A 13,404-nucleotide genomic window follows, 5' to 3' on the forward strand; every position below is an offset into this window, starting at 1 on the left:
CTTGCTGTGACAGAGCCTTGCGCCTCCAACATTTGCAAACATTTTAGTCAAAACAATTACATTATTATAATAGTGCAGTTGGCCAGATTTTAAGTTACAAGCTTTTGGAGTTATAAAGACTGCAGGGACAATAGAATTTCCTATTATTTTTTTTTCTTGGTGCTCCAGGTCCCTGGAGATAAGACTGTTTATACTTTGAAGGGAAATGTAAACAACTGAAAGAATTATAAATATAGGGAAATAAAACACACACACACACATGAAATCAACATTCAGCACATCAAAACAATGCTATATGCTACACTACACACATTGGATACCAACAACAATCATGTAGTAGCATGACAACAGTTCATTTCCAGAAGCCAGCAACACAACATGGATTTTTCTCCATAGAGGCAAACTGGCACAAGGCTGGCTTGGCTGGGTATATACATTATTTAGAATATTTCTCTCAGTGTTTTTAATACACTTAGAAGCTAAGAAAGCAATTTTCTTTAACACATTTTTTTCTTTTAAAAAACTTTGGTATTTTTAGAAATGTAACCTGTGTTTTTTGTTGTAGTTCTTTTAGGCTATAAGTTTCTTTATTTTTTTATTCAAACATGATTTAAATTCTTGTCTGTGACTTTTATAGCAAAAAACGTTCCATTGAAATGTATTTTTATGATTCAGTTTCTGACTATCATTTAAGTTTTATTTTGAAATTTATTTTTGTTTGCAACTTCTTTTAGGTTTAATAATTTTGGATGGTAATCACACCTGTAGTTCTTCACAAGTTGCAGGATGCATATTTAAAATATTTGTGCCAAAAGTTTTTTGTAGCTTTTTAATGTTTTTCAACAAATCTGAAGTAATTTTGTGCTTATGGAACATAGAGCAATGTAGAAATAAAGCTTATAGAATTAGTCAAGCTCATGTTGCCTGGAATTACTGCAACAATGAAAAGAGTTATACATACTCAGATGAATGTTAATGTTTGGAAACAATTGCCTAGTTTTATTCTGGATTTAACCTCTTTTGGTACAAACACAGGCTTCTGAATTTTCCCTGGAGGTCTATATAGTTTTGTAGGATTCTTAGGGAAATGTTCAGGCATCAGAATCCTTGACCTGACACAGCTATAATGTGATAAATTCTTGGGGGGGGGGGAAATCTCTGGTTTATTAATTTGAGATACTGTAGTTTGCTTTTTCATCCATGATTCAAAATGCCAGGAAATGCCCCAGTATTGCTGCCAGCAGCTAAAAGGATGCAAAGGGCATCTTGAATATTGACAATACCAATAGCAGCAGTGAAGATGGTCTACAGAATACAGTACTCTCATGTGCTCACTATCATTCACAAAGTACTGTAGTGACATGAAGCAAAGGAAAATCCCAGAAGCTGACTTCTTTTTGCATCAGCTTCTCACCCAAACACAAAGCAATGGAGAAACACACACGCCCTTTAACCTCTCAGATACACTAATGTTGCTATGCCTGCTCTGCACAATGCAGACTAGAAACCTGTGTTCCAATTTACAAATCCTTTCCATGGGGCGTGCCTTCATTTTTAGAATTACCTTGTAGAAAGCTGATTTGCTCTGGTGCAGTGACAATGATTGTCTTTAGATTCATGACAGATGGTACATATAACACACCTTGCTTCATAACAGCCTAATTTAAGACCCAGGTTGGATTGTTGCTTATTGACATTATCATTCAGGAGGTTACTGGAGGGGCTGTCCGAAATGGTTTCTTAAGCCATGCATCCCTGTGATGTGGGTTTTCATGAAGGTGCTGGCTGGTTCTCCCTTGCAAGTTGTAGCACTAATTGTCATCTGAGCAAGTGGGGCCCTGTTCCCATGGAAGTAGTTTTGAAGTTTGACGAGGCTGTTGTTGTTGTTGTTGTTGTTGTTGTTGTTGTTGTTGTTGTTGTTGTTGCTGCTGCTGCTGCTGCTGCTGCTGCTGCTGCTGTTGTTACTGCTGCTGTTTACTGCAAGTTTCTTCTTCCTCGCCGTCTCTTCTAGGCCTGTCTTCAAGCCTGGCTTCCCCCTCCTCCCTTTCGTGGAGGATTCGCCCCCTTAGCAACCGCGAACCTGTCCTTGGAGGGAGGACAGCTTGGTACCGCGAAAGAGGTGGGCTGCGAAGAGAGGCGCTCTCAGCTGCTGCTGCTGCTGCTCCCGCGGCGCGCGATCGCCCGGGCGACCCAATCACAGCCTTCTGTTCCCCACGCGCCCACTCTTTGCCCCCCCCCCCCACGCCCGCCCGTCCTCCCGCCCGCCGCGCGCGCCTCGAAGTCGCTTGTCTTGCCTCCGGGGAGCGCGGAGGGACGGTCGCCCTCGCCTTGTTTGTTCCGCGAGCGCGCGGGCTCTGCAGCGCTTCGCCCTACAGAGGCTTTCCGCGGCGCTCGCTCGCGGGGCTGCCAGGCTCGCTCCTCCTCCTCCTCCTCCGCCTCCTCCTCCTCCTCCTCCGGGGATGGCAGGCGACCCAGCCGTCCCTGGAGCTTGACAGAAGTCGTCCTTGGAAGTCGCCCGGGCTTGGAGGGGCTGCCCAACTGCCATGGCTTGGGTGATGCTCGTCCTGCTGAGGCGCTTCTTGTGGTTGAGCCTGGGTGAGTGCTCGCCGGGCAGGGGCGGGCTGAGCTGGGCGGGTGGTGGGTGGGGTGGGGAGCCCCCGTTCTGGAGGGAGAGGCGAAGGTGTGGGGCGACGGGGCAGAGCTGGGCGAGAGGGCTGCCCTCCCCCGCGCGGTGGGGGCGGGGGTGGTGGTGGTGAGGGGGGGGGGTGAGGTGAGCTGGTTCTCTGCGAGGACCCCGGCCGCGCTCTCGCCGCTGATGACGCTCCGGTTGTGGGTACAGCAAAGAGCGCGGCGACGGGAGGCAGTTCTTCTAGCCCTTCGGGGTGGCGGGAGCCGCCGGCATTGCGGAGCAACCGGGGCTCGGGGTGTCCCCCCCTCCCGCGTGCGCTGCTGCCGCTGCTGCTTTCGGCCGAGGCTCTGCGCGCCCGCCTGCCCGCCCGCGGCGCCTTTCGCCTTCTCCCCCGGGGTTGGGCACCAGTCGGGGCTCCGTCAGACCACACTGCCTCCCTTGCCCAGGTTTCCCTCTCAACGCTGCTCGGTCGCGCAAAAGCGGGCCCGTTCTCTCCTACCGTTGGACCGGCACCTCTGCCCCCCCCCGGGTCCATGGGGGGGGAGAGACCTCGATCAACCAGCTGTGGCGGCAGAAGCGCTGCCTTCCCGGGGGCGCGAACAGGGACGGGGGTGGGGTGGGGGTGGGATGTCTTCGTGCCAAGGCGGCGGGCGCTGTTTTCTCGCCCTCTTCGGGATCCACCGACCGGCCGGCAGACAGGATTGGGCCCCCAGTGTTGACTAGGGGGCAGAGCACAAACGGTCCCCTTTTGCTGGCTCGCGTCCTCCTTTCTGGGAGAGGTGACCCATGGCGGACGGCCGAATCGATCGGCAGCCACGGCGCTGTGCTTTACCGGTAGCGCAGTCTTCGGATATTCCAGCCAGCTTATTCAGACAGACTTTCGCTGCTGAAAATCAGACTTCCGAGGAAAGGAAGTGCTCATGCCTGGACGATCCGTCACAAACGAGGCAACCCAATTTAAAACACGGGGTTGTGGATCTTAATGTGTAACGCATTCCCTCCCTCCAAGACCGGATTGTTTGTAAAATAGACTGGGTGGATCCCCCGTCTCAGTCGGACTCTCCTTCTGGCTGGGGGGGGGGGGGAGAGATAATACGGCCCAACTAGCCTACAGTAAGGCGAGTTCTCTGCCCAGCAAGAGAAGGTGAAAGACAGGGGGGTGTTCAAAAGTTATCAGTAGCTGCTCCTCCAAGGGGCAAATGTCTTTTGCTTGCTCCTTCCTGCTGTCCAGGGTCCAAGTGCTTCTACTGCACTATTGCCCAGAAGGAGGAAATGTGCAAGCAGGTGGACAGTTGGACAGGTGAGCAGTTGAGGACAACAGAAACTGTTTCCCCAGCTCTTCCTTTTGAGAAAAAGACAGACTCAGTTGTGTGGAGACAGAGCTCCTTCTGCTAAGTTCTCTTGCTTGCTTGCTTGCTTTAGCTCTCCCAGTAGATGAAGTATGCACAAAAATAAAAGCAAAAAGGAAGGAGGAAGCAGAAGCAACCCTGGTCCATTCTGCTCTCTTCTGGTTTCCCCTTGTTGGGCTTTGTTGCAAGCAGAGCTGTCACGAAAGGGTGACTACTGGTTCTTTTGTATCCCAAGAAGAACAATATTAAACAGCAAAGGACCTCACAAGACACATGTAAAATGAATATACTTTATTACCTATTGATTACAATTCTAAATAAAGGGGTTTCATGCATTCAGCACATTCACACCACATACATACTCACCAAAGAGAGAGAAGTCTTTATCTACATTGTCCAAGTTCCAAAGAAGGTAGTTGGTTCCAAAAGCTTTTTGGTCTCAGCAGACAGACAGGCTAACCGGCAAAACAGACAGACTAATGTTCTCCTAGACTCCTCTTCTTATATTCTATTTGAACAGTTTTTTTTATAATAGAGCATGCGTAAAAGACATTTCTTTGTCTCAGGGTGCTCACAGGGCATACGTGGTAGAGATTCCTTTGCTTGCCCCTAGATACCTGGTCCTTATCACTTATTATGAAGTATGGAATGCTTTTGGTCTGACATGTCTTCCATCACTTAGTGGACAGGTATGGAATCTGAGCTTTGCTCAGGAGGCTCTCCGTACCAGGGTCTTCTTAATCCCCTTGACTCTACCCCCAGCGGCAGATGGTTTTTGTCAATTTAGTTCATCAAAAGTTGAATCTCTCACAATGAGGGCTTCCAGCTGGAAATACAAAGTCCCATAGTTCCTCTGGTTCTGTTGGTCTCCATCTTTGTATCCTAACTCTCTCTTTGGTTCTTCACCTGATCCAGGCCAAACATACACTCACCTGACAGAGCCAGCCCTAGGATACACAGAAATGGGAAAGGTTACTTTTTTTTTGAAGGTTACAGCTTCTCCAGTCCCATAGCCTGCACAGCCAATGGCCTCAAAAGTAACCTTTCCCATCTCTGTAAATGCCTTTGATTCCATCCACCACCACCATGGCGAGGTTGAGTGAGCTGTGCAGAGTTGCAAATCCTAGTGGAATAAAGTTTTAATCCACTGACTTTTACTTAGACCAAATTACATTCAACTGGAAATAGAAAAGGAACCATCCTTTAAAACTTATTGATGGAAATTTATACTATGGAACACAACCTGTAGAGCTCGGAGAAATAGGTTGAAGAAAGACACTCATTTTTTCTGAAGGCCAGTCTGAGCTCCTGGATAGACTGAATGCTGTGCAACAACGGGGGAGGGAGGGGGAGTCACAGTGCTCTGCAGATGGCAAGGTAGGGCACAAGCAATCCAGGCTGCCTTTGCCTGTTCTCCATGTGCTACAGACACAGGAGGACCAGCCACTTTGTCACCTCATTTGCTCACCAACATTTTCTCTCCAGGCAGAGCAGTGAACTGAAGTTTGCTGGAGCGGCTGCTGCCTCCAACCCCCACTGAGCGCTCTGCTTTCCTTAGCAGTCAGGACTAGGCAAGTGACCTCTGTCTCTAATTGTGCAGCAGCTCCGTTTTCCTCTTTAGCACTCTGTGGGCTTGTCCAACCCTGTATTTTGAAGAGAGATGAACCAGGGAGAGTCCGGCTTAACAAGCTCTGTCCTTCTCTCATGGCATGGCACAGAAGAGAAGGAGTGAGCAAGCAAAAGATGGCTTAGGATGGCCTGGATCCCCAGAGAGTGCAACGTACTTGGTATTTGCAGTTCATCCTCACAACAGCCCTGTGAAGTAGGTTAGGCCCAGAGAGGGTGACCAGCCCAAGGTCTCCAAGTGGATTTCATGATTGAGTGGAGAGATGAACCTGGACTTCCTGAATCCTCATTGGTTATTCTATCTGTTAATATCACTGTGGCCAAAATCCTCTGGTGTAGTTATGTAAATAGTATGTGTTTTGGAGGAAAATTACCGCAACTTAAGAAATAACTGTGCTCACGACTTGGGGTTTAATCCTAGGTAGCCGGCTCAAGGTTGACTCAGCCTTCTATCCTTCCGAGGTCGGTAAAATGAGTACCCAGCTTGCTGGGGAGTCAATGTGTAGCCTGCATAATTAACTTGTAAACCACCCAGAGAGTGCTTAAAGCACTATGGGGCAGTATATAAGCAGCACGCTTTTGCTTTTAATTTGAGGCAATTCCCCACCATACATTATGTCACTTGTGTTGCACCATAATATTTAGATAAGAAGATTTGAGCTAATACCCATATTTCAGCTAAGCCAAGTAGAGGATTTTCCTTTTCTGTTATTTTAAATTTGCTCTTTTTAATTTCATCAGCTATCTGCACATGTGTTTTCCGATTTTCTTGGAAACAGAAATAATGTCACGACTAATACCCCAGTCTCCCTCTTTTGGTCAAACTCAAGATGGACTATTTCTTGTACATCTTGTGGGATTGACTGAAGAAAGGTCAGTTTCCTTTCCACCTGTTTCTTTTTGTGCACTTTCCTCTGAAGAAAGACTCTACTGAATAATACATTGAGTTGTGCTATATATAATGGTCTTATCTGTACAACATAATTAACTATTTACTACAGCTTGTATCTCTTTGCTGAGAGCCAACAAAAGTTAGGTTCACTTCTGCTTTAAAATACATATTTATTGTAGCAAAAATGCCAAACCAAGTTTCTGATTTCACAAAAGCTATAGTTATTACAATGTTTCTCCAGCTGCAACTTTAAATACAATTAATAAGGTTGGATCCTATTGAACACAGTACAGTTTCTTTCTATCTGAGTAAACAGATGTCTGATTTGCTGTATGATTTCCTTTATGAGAAAATACCTGCAACATGTTTCACCCTCTTTTCCCCAAGTTGAATATTTATAGCAACATGCTAAAATTAAATACATCGATGGGATTTATTAAAACACAACAAATCTAGGTCAACACTGTTTATTCTAGGCTTCACTTCTAAAACTCTCATTACACAAATGATGCCTGGGAATTTACATGAAACAATACCTGCCATATCTACTCCCACAGTTGCAGAAATTCTCTCCCATCCAACTACCTTGTGCAATCTTTCCCTTTATTGTTACCTATTTAGCGCCTTCCCCATGTCACATTTGAATAAATAGAAAGATCTTATTTTCTCCTCAACTGACCTCCTCCAATACTATTTGAAATGTGGAATGTTGCAAAAAGTTGCAAGTGAAAACAAATCAAAGCATTTGTAAATTTGGAAAAAATGCAGTCTTCCCTTTTAAAATAATATTAATTACAAAATGCAAGAGGTAAGAAAAATAAAGGGAAAATGATAGATTGTAGGATGAGGTGGTAAGCTACATGATAAGATAATAAAAAACTAATATTTGGAAATCGGGAAACACAATTATACTAACTGTCTGGAAGTTGAGTCATTGCAACTGGACTTCTTTCACTACTCATTCAAGTAGCTTCTTCATACTGAAGAGAGTTGTTAGGAGAGCCCTGATATATCCCCCACCTTGGTTTCACTTCTCCCTGGTCTGAATAGGCTCATTAGAAGGACGAAGAACTGCGGGTGAGTGAAAATCCCACTTCTGCAGTCCTTCTCCACCCATTGTCATGGGTTGTTAACAATTGTTAACAGTGGTCTTTATGGTGGGTGTGGTCCTGAATCTTTCTGGGATGGATGAAAATAACTGGTTATACATTTTTTTCAAGCTATCCCTGCAATTCTGCTATGCTGAGGGAGCCATGGCCCACTAGTTGAGAATAATCAATCTTGAGGTAAACCACTTAGCTCAAATGATGCTAGTACTTATTTTGCCACTGGCCAGAATCCTGTTGCTGTTTAGGTAAGATTCGCATAACTTTCCTGATTAGATGCCAAGCTATATCTCAGTCGCATGGCTGGTCCCACACATAATTACATAACCAAGGTGTGCCCAGGCCTTCACTAATTAGTCACAGTTAGCTGTAGGAATTTCAAGAACCTAATAACCTAATTCTGGCCATTTTTTTGTTCCACTAATATGTCAATATCTGTCCTATGAGAAGTGTCCAAGCTTCTTAGTTTGAATTTCTTTGCAAAAATATAGCTACCACCAGAGTAGGTTAATTTTATTCAAAGCAACTGGAAATCCTGACCATCACCTGAAGGTCAAAACTCATGTGGAGACTGGATCATCACAACTTGTGAATTCTGATTTGGGTAGAATTCTTTAAGGCCTTGCCCCCTGTGACCCAGATTGGTTCCTTTTGGGTTGGCAGCTCTGCACATGCCCTTCTATGCGGTACCACTCTGGGCATGTGCTGGTTGTTTACCTGAGGACCAAGAAAGAATGTTTTAGCACAAACTGGAATGGCAGAAGTGTTGGCATCACTGTAAAAATGTACTTATATGGCAATTTGTTTATTTTGTTACAACATAACCTTATCACAGGGTCTGTCCAGACCAGTCCTTTGGGGTGTGGAGTGGATCAGGCTACAAAGGGATCGTTGAGGTTGGGGGAAGGAGTGAAGTGCCATTTGGTACACACCTCCCACCTAAACAGCAAACAACTACTTGTAGCCCAGTCAGCTGTTAACGAAGTGCTTCCCCTGATTGTTTTCAGAGGGTCAGGAAAAGCGACATTTTTTTACATTGCTCCTCTCTCCCTCTGTTGGTGCCATTCCATTTTCTCTCTCCCCCCTCCCCTTGCTTCCCTTTCCTCATTCTCCCCTACTTTCTCTTTCCTCAGAATCTGTGATCTCTCCCCCAACCCCCCAACCCCAACTGTGCTATCAGCAATCCATACACCACATCTATATACTGGTGTGGACAGGGCCACAGCTGTGTCAGGTACAAAATGAAGTGGGGGCAAGTCCATGCTAAATGAAGTTACTAATGACGGAATCAGTAGGAGTAGTGAGGTTGGCTGGGAAGGCTGAACTATGCCAAACCTAATAATACCATCAAATTAATGGAATAATTAGCATCTGCCTTTTCCTACCCAACATTTACTTCTGGCAGCCAGACAGGACATGCATGTCTATTGCAAAGAAACATGTCAAGTCCAAGTTTTCAGTGATTATGGAGAACTCAAATGGCCCACCACTGGAAGAAGAAAATCTCTGAGTGCCAATTTTTCATTTCCTGTAATTTTGCAAATTAGTTTGCTCTGTTTTGTGACTGATCCTCATACCATAATCAAATTCTCCCTTTCCAAGTCTGTTTTCATAGGACTTCACTAGAGGAGAAATTAATTCTGTAACTAGGAGTGCACCTTTAAGAGGAAATGTCTGATAATTCTAACATGATCTTGCCTCAGTCTTCATTTGCTGATTAGTCAATTGGGGGAAGGCACAACCTCATTTACATGTCTAGTGTCTTAGGCACAGAACGTTAAAAGATTAGGGTTGTAAGAAGAAGGACACTCTTGCTTCAATGTGCGATTTGACCATCAGACACATAAATAACAGATAACTGGCACTTCTGCAGAATGCCAGTTATCTGACTGTGTGTGTTGTACTGCGTTGTACTGCAGCTTGATCTTTTCCCATTCACTTGGCTGATTCACATATGCATATACATCATCCTGTTTGGTGGCAAGTAACAACTCAGCATTTGAATGAATTCCATTTGAAGCATTTCATTTGCACTAGCATTGAATTATATGAAAGTTTTCTATAGAAATAGGTCCACAATGAGTGTTTCACACATCCAGAGTGAAGCATTCAGATTGGCAATATGCCACTACAAGTCGGTTTATGCTTTTTATGCTCCTAAATTTCACCTGAGAGCTTTCTCCCTTCAGATGGATTCATTCATTCATTCATTCATTTTTGTGTTTTTATCCCAACTAAAAAAGTAGCATCCGAGCTAGTAAGCGGACAGCTAAAAGCAACTGAAGCAATAAACACTATCAAGATAATCACAATAATCCTTATCAGGTGCCATCAGAACACTTCCAGTTTATGGTGATACTATGAATTAATAACTTTCCACAAATCCTGTCATTAGTAACCCTATTCAGGCCTTGCGAATTAACGGCTATGTTGGATCTACCTCTTTTCCTAATGTCATGGTACCTGGAGCACTCTCTTCTAACACCACATTTCAAATTAGACTTGCCAGCTTTCTTCACTAACTTTCATATCTTTACCAAGTAATGCAGAATATTGTAGTATTGATAATCTTGGCTTTGGCCTTCTAGCAACAATCTTTCCTAGTTCCTTCATACCTGCTGTTCTGAACCTCGATCATCTCTAGATCATTTTTAGCTGCAGTCTACATTTGGACCGATAACTGAACTGATACACAATCTTTAACAGATTCTTTTTCTTCATTGTCGACGTCGTAACTCTTCTCTAGTCTTTATTTTTGTCTTCTCAGTTCTCAGCTCCAATCCCATTTTTGCACATTCTTCTTTAACTTTCATCAATAGTCTTCACAAGTCATTGCTATTTTCTGTTGGAATAGGTTCATATCTGTGTGTCTTATATTCTTGGTATTTCTTCCACAGGTCTTTACTCCTCTTTTATCTGAACCTAATCCAACTTCCTGTATGATGTGATCTGCATATAAACAAACAGACAGGGAGATTAAAAACACCAATGTTTGGTTCCTTTGGTAATTGGACACCGTTCTGTTTCTCCATATTCTATCTGAATAGTAGTTTCTTGTTCAGAGTATGGATTACTCATCAGGACTATCAAATATTTTGGTACACACATTTCTTTTTAGAGTAATCCATAGCTTTTACTGATCTACACAGTCAAAGGGCTTACTGTAAAGTTCAAAGCGCAAAGTGATTTTCTTCCAGTAGTCAACATATACTTGCAATATAATCTCCAGTGCCTCTCCCTTTTTTGAATCCAGGTGGAACAGCTGGTATTTCGCTCTCCATATCTCTGTTGTAAAATCACGAGCAACACTTTGCTTCCATGGGAAATTAATGCACAAATTCTATAGTTATTGTAATTTTTGCATTGAAAATGAATGCAACAATCCTATAATTACCGTAGTCCCCCATTTCGAGGCAGGAAGAAATGCTTAACTTCACTTTCTAAAATGTAGGGTTTTTGTAAATCAAAGGATTCTTCTTCATAGTAATCCATGTAGTACTATTGATTTCATCTTTGTTTTACCTTGATCAGATGATATATTCCCTGGTGGATCTTGACACATTCCTAATCTTGTTTGAAGTTTCCCTTTGGTTTCTTGGATCTCGTGGAAGAGATTTCTTGTTTTTCCTTTCTTTGTCTTCAGTTTCTTTGCAATTATTATTACAACAGTTTTTGTTTGTTTGTTTGTTTGTTTGTTTGTTTCCAAGGTGGATTTAGGAGTCTGACCCTATTCTGACTCTTTTGCTTGTTAGATGCTTATGATATTACTATCATCATAATAAAAATGAACTAAAAAAACAGATTGAAACAAATGTGTATCCTATTTAAGAATCAAACTGAGAAAAGCTGAGAAATCGCTGGGCACTTTTAAAATAAAATGAAACATAAGACTAAATCCAGTGTTAGTCCCAACTAGAGTAAAACCACTGAAATCAATGGAATACTCATTATGTGTGACTAACAAGACCTCTTCATTCCAGTGGGTTTATTTTGGTTGGGGGTAACAAGGAGGCTTTACCTTCAGAAACATAATATTAAAGAGTAAGTCACCAAAATAGCTTGCAGGGTTGGGTTAGTAGGAGAAGAACTTTCCTTTGTTTGTTCCATTATATTCACTGCCTGAAGCAGTGTCTGCCTCTAACTGGGAGGTGTCAACATTCAATAATAAATCAAATAAGACTTTAGTCATCTCTCTTTGCTAACCCCTCAAAGAAAAACAAATGTATTTTTATGGGGGCAAGTGGGTATTGAACTGACTATTAAATCACCTGAAATTACCTGATCATGTGTCTCTTTGGTGGTTCTTATCCCTACAAATGCTATTGACATGTTCTAGCATGGCAAGTTGGATGAGTTTGTCATACCTAGACAGGCTGAGGAACCTTTAAGAAGGTGAAAATGTAGTTCTTAACATGTCTCAGGATGCTCAGTTGATAGTGTTGTCTGAGTGTCATGGAATGGGTATAGGGCTGCAACCTGGCTTCCCCCCCACCCCCAACATCAGCTACTTAATCACTGCATTAGAGGAGTGGTAGAATATCTAATTTGATTTTCTTAATATGGACAGAATCTAATACAAGTTCTTGAGTTAAATGAATCTGGGTTTTGTTTTCCACAGCGTAAAGTAATATGAACTGGACCTATTCGTCTTTCATCGTGGCCCTTATTATTCTGGCTGAATTTTGCATATAGGACCTCTGTGTTAACAGCAAAAACGTGCAGAAACAGGGTGTACTCGTCGCTGTGCCACCAACTGCGTCAGTGCCCAGATCTGAGAAGACAAATGGCTCCTGTCAGACATTGAATGAGCATCTGATTTTGGCTGGGGCATTTTTGATTAAGGCTCATATTTACTGCAGTTGTAATTTGTTACTCAGGAAACCTTTCCTGTAACAAAATAAACACATCACACAGACCAGAAATATATGGGTTTGTTCTGTACCATAAACATCTATTAAAGGTTGCATTTTAGTAGAATCACATGAACCTTTTGGAACTGATAAAACTGAATATTGCATTAAAGCATTATTAGAAATGTGCTCTCCTTAGTAACTGACTTCTTCAGACAAATAAATATCTGGTCAGACATTATGGTCACAGACTGATGAAGGCTGATACTTTCCCATATACCCTTACCTCCAAAAGAAAGGAGGAGGAAAAAAGTCTGACTTAACATAATTGACTTTTCTTCTGAGTAAATCCATAGAATTATTTCTAAATGTGTGAATTGCACATGTATATTCCAAGGATTACTGACCTCTCATTCCATACTCTAATTTATACTGCTGAGAGAAAGAAAGATTGAGGTAAACAGAAGTTCATTTGTTGTCTATCAAGTTTTTTTAAAGTTACATCTCAATTCATTTCTGGCAATCAGACAAACCTCTGGACTAATATATTATTTCATATGGAATGTGTATTGTACCAATTTTCAGTTGGTGCTTCTCAACATTTGGCAGGGGAACTAGAGTAGCCAGGCCTGAAGTGTGGCCCCTACTACAGCAAAAAGGAAACTCTTATTGCCATCCAAACTTTAGACTTTGCTTCCCTGTCAATTTTACCTTGTAACAAATGGTTCTGTTCTTTCTCTTTTTCAGTTCACCCTCTTATATTTCTGTCACCTCTTCTGATCCACTTGAAGATCTAAGGATTCAGTTGTTTTTATCTCATCTATCCATGTGCCCCTTATTTCCCTCTCCATCTCATGTGTTTGTTATAGCTCCTGTCATTAGCATTCCCCCATATCCCAAATTACTCTTCTTGCTGCATTCAGGCATGCCACTATAACACAACAGCAACCAC

General features: G+C 43.0%; 1 protein-coding gene and 1 long non-coding RNA gene across 2 annotated transcripts in view; one reads left to right on the forward strand and one right to left on the reverse strand.

Moving 5' to 3' along the window:
* The window catches only part of LOC140701632 (uncharacterized), a 93,986-nt gene extending 89,548 nt beyond the window's left edge, over positions 1-4,438 (reverse strand). The window contains exon 1 of the long non-coding RNA XR_013538008.1: positions 4,345-4,438. This is a non-coding gene — a long non-coding RNA (uncharacterized LOC140701632). The remainder of the gene's footprint in view (positions 1-4,344) is intronic.
* The window catches only part of RAMP1 (receptor activity modifying protein 1), a 63,329-nt gene continuing 52,335 nt past the window's right edge, over positions 2,411-13,404 (forward strand). The window contains exon 1 of the mRNA XM_072977619.2: positions 2,411-2,595. Coding sequence (XP_072833720.2) covers positions 2,544-2,595 — 52 coding nt within the window. The 5' untranslated portion in view covers positions 2,411-2,543. The remainder of the gene's footprint in view (positions 2,596-13,404) is intronic.

This window comes from Pogona vitticeps, chromosome 1 (genome assembly GCF_051106095.1).
Source record: "Pogona vitticeps strain Pit_001003342236 chromosome 1, PviZW2.1, whole genome shotgun sequence".
Classification (NCBI taxonomy): domain Eukaryota; kingdom Metazoa; phylum Chordata; class Lepidosauria; order Squamata; family Agamidae; genus Pogona; species Pogona vitticeps.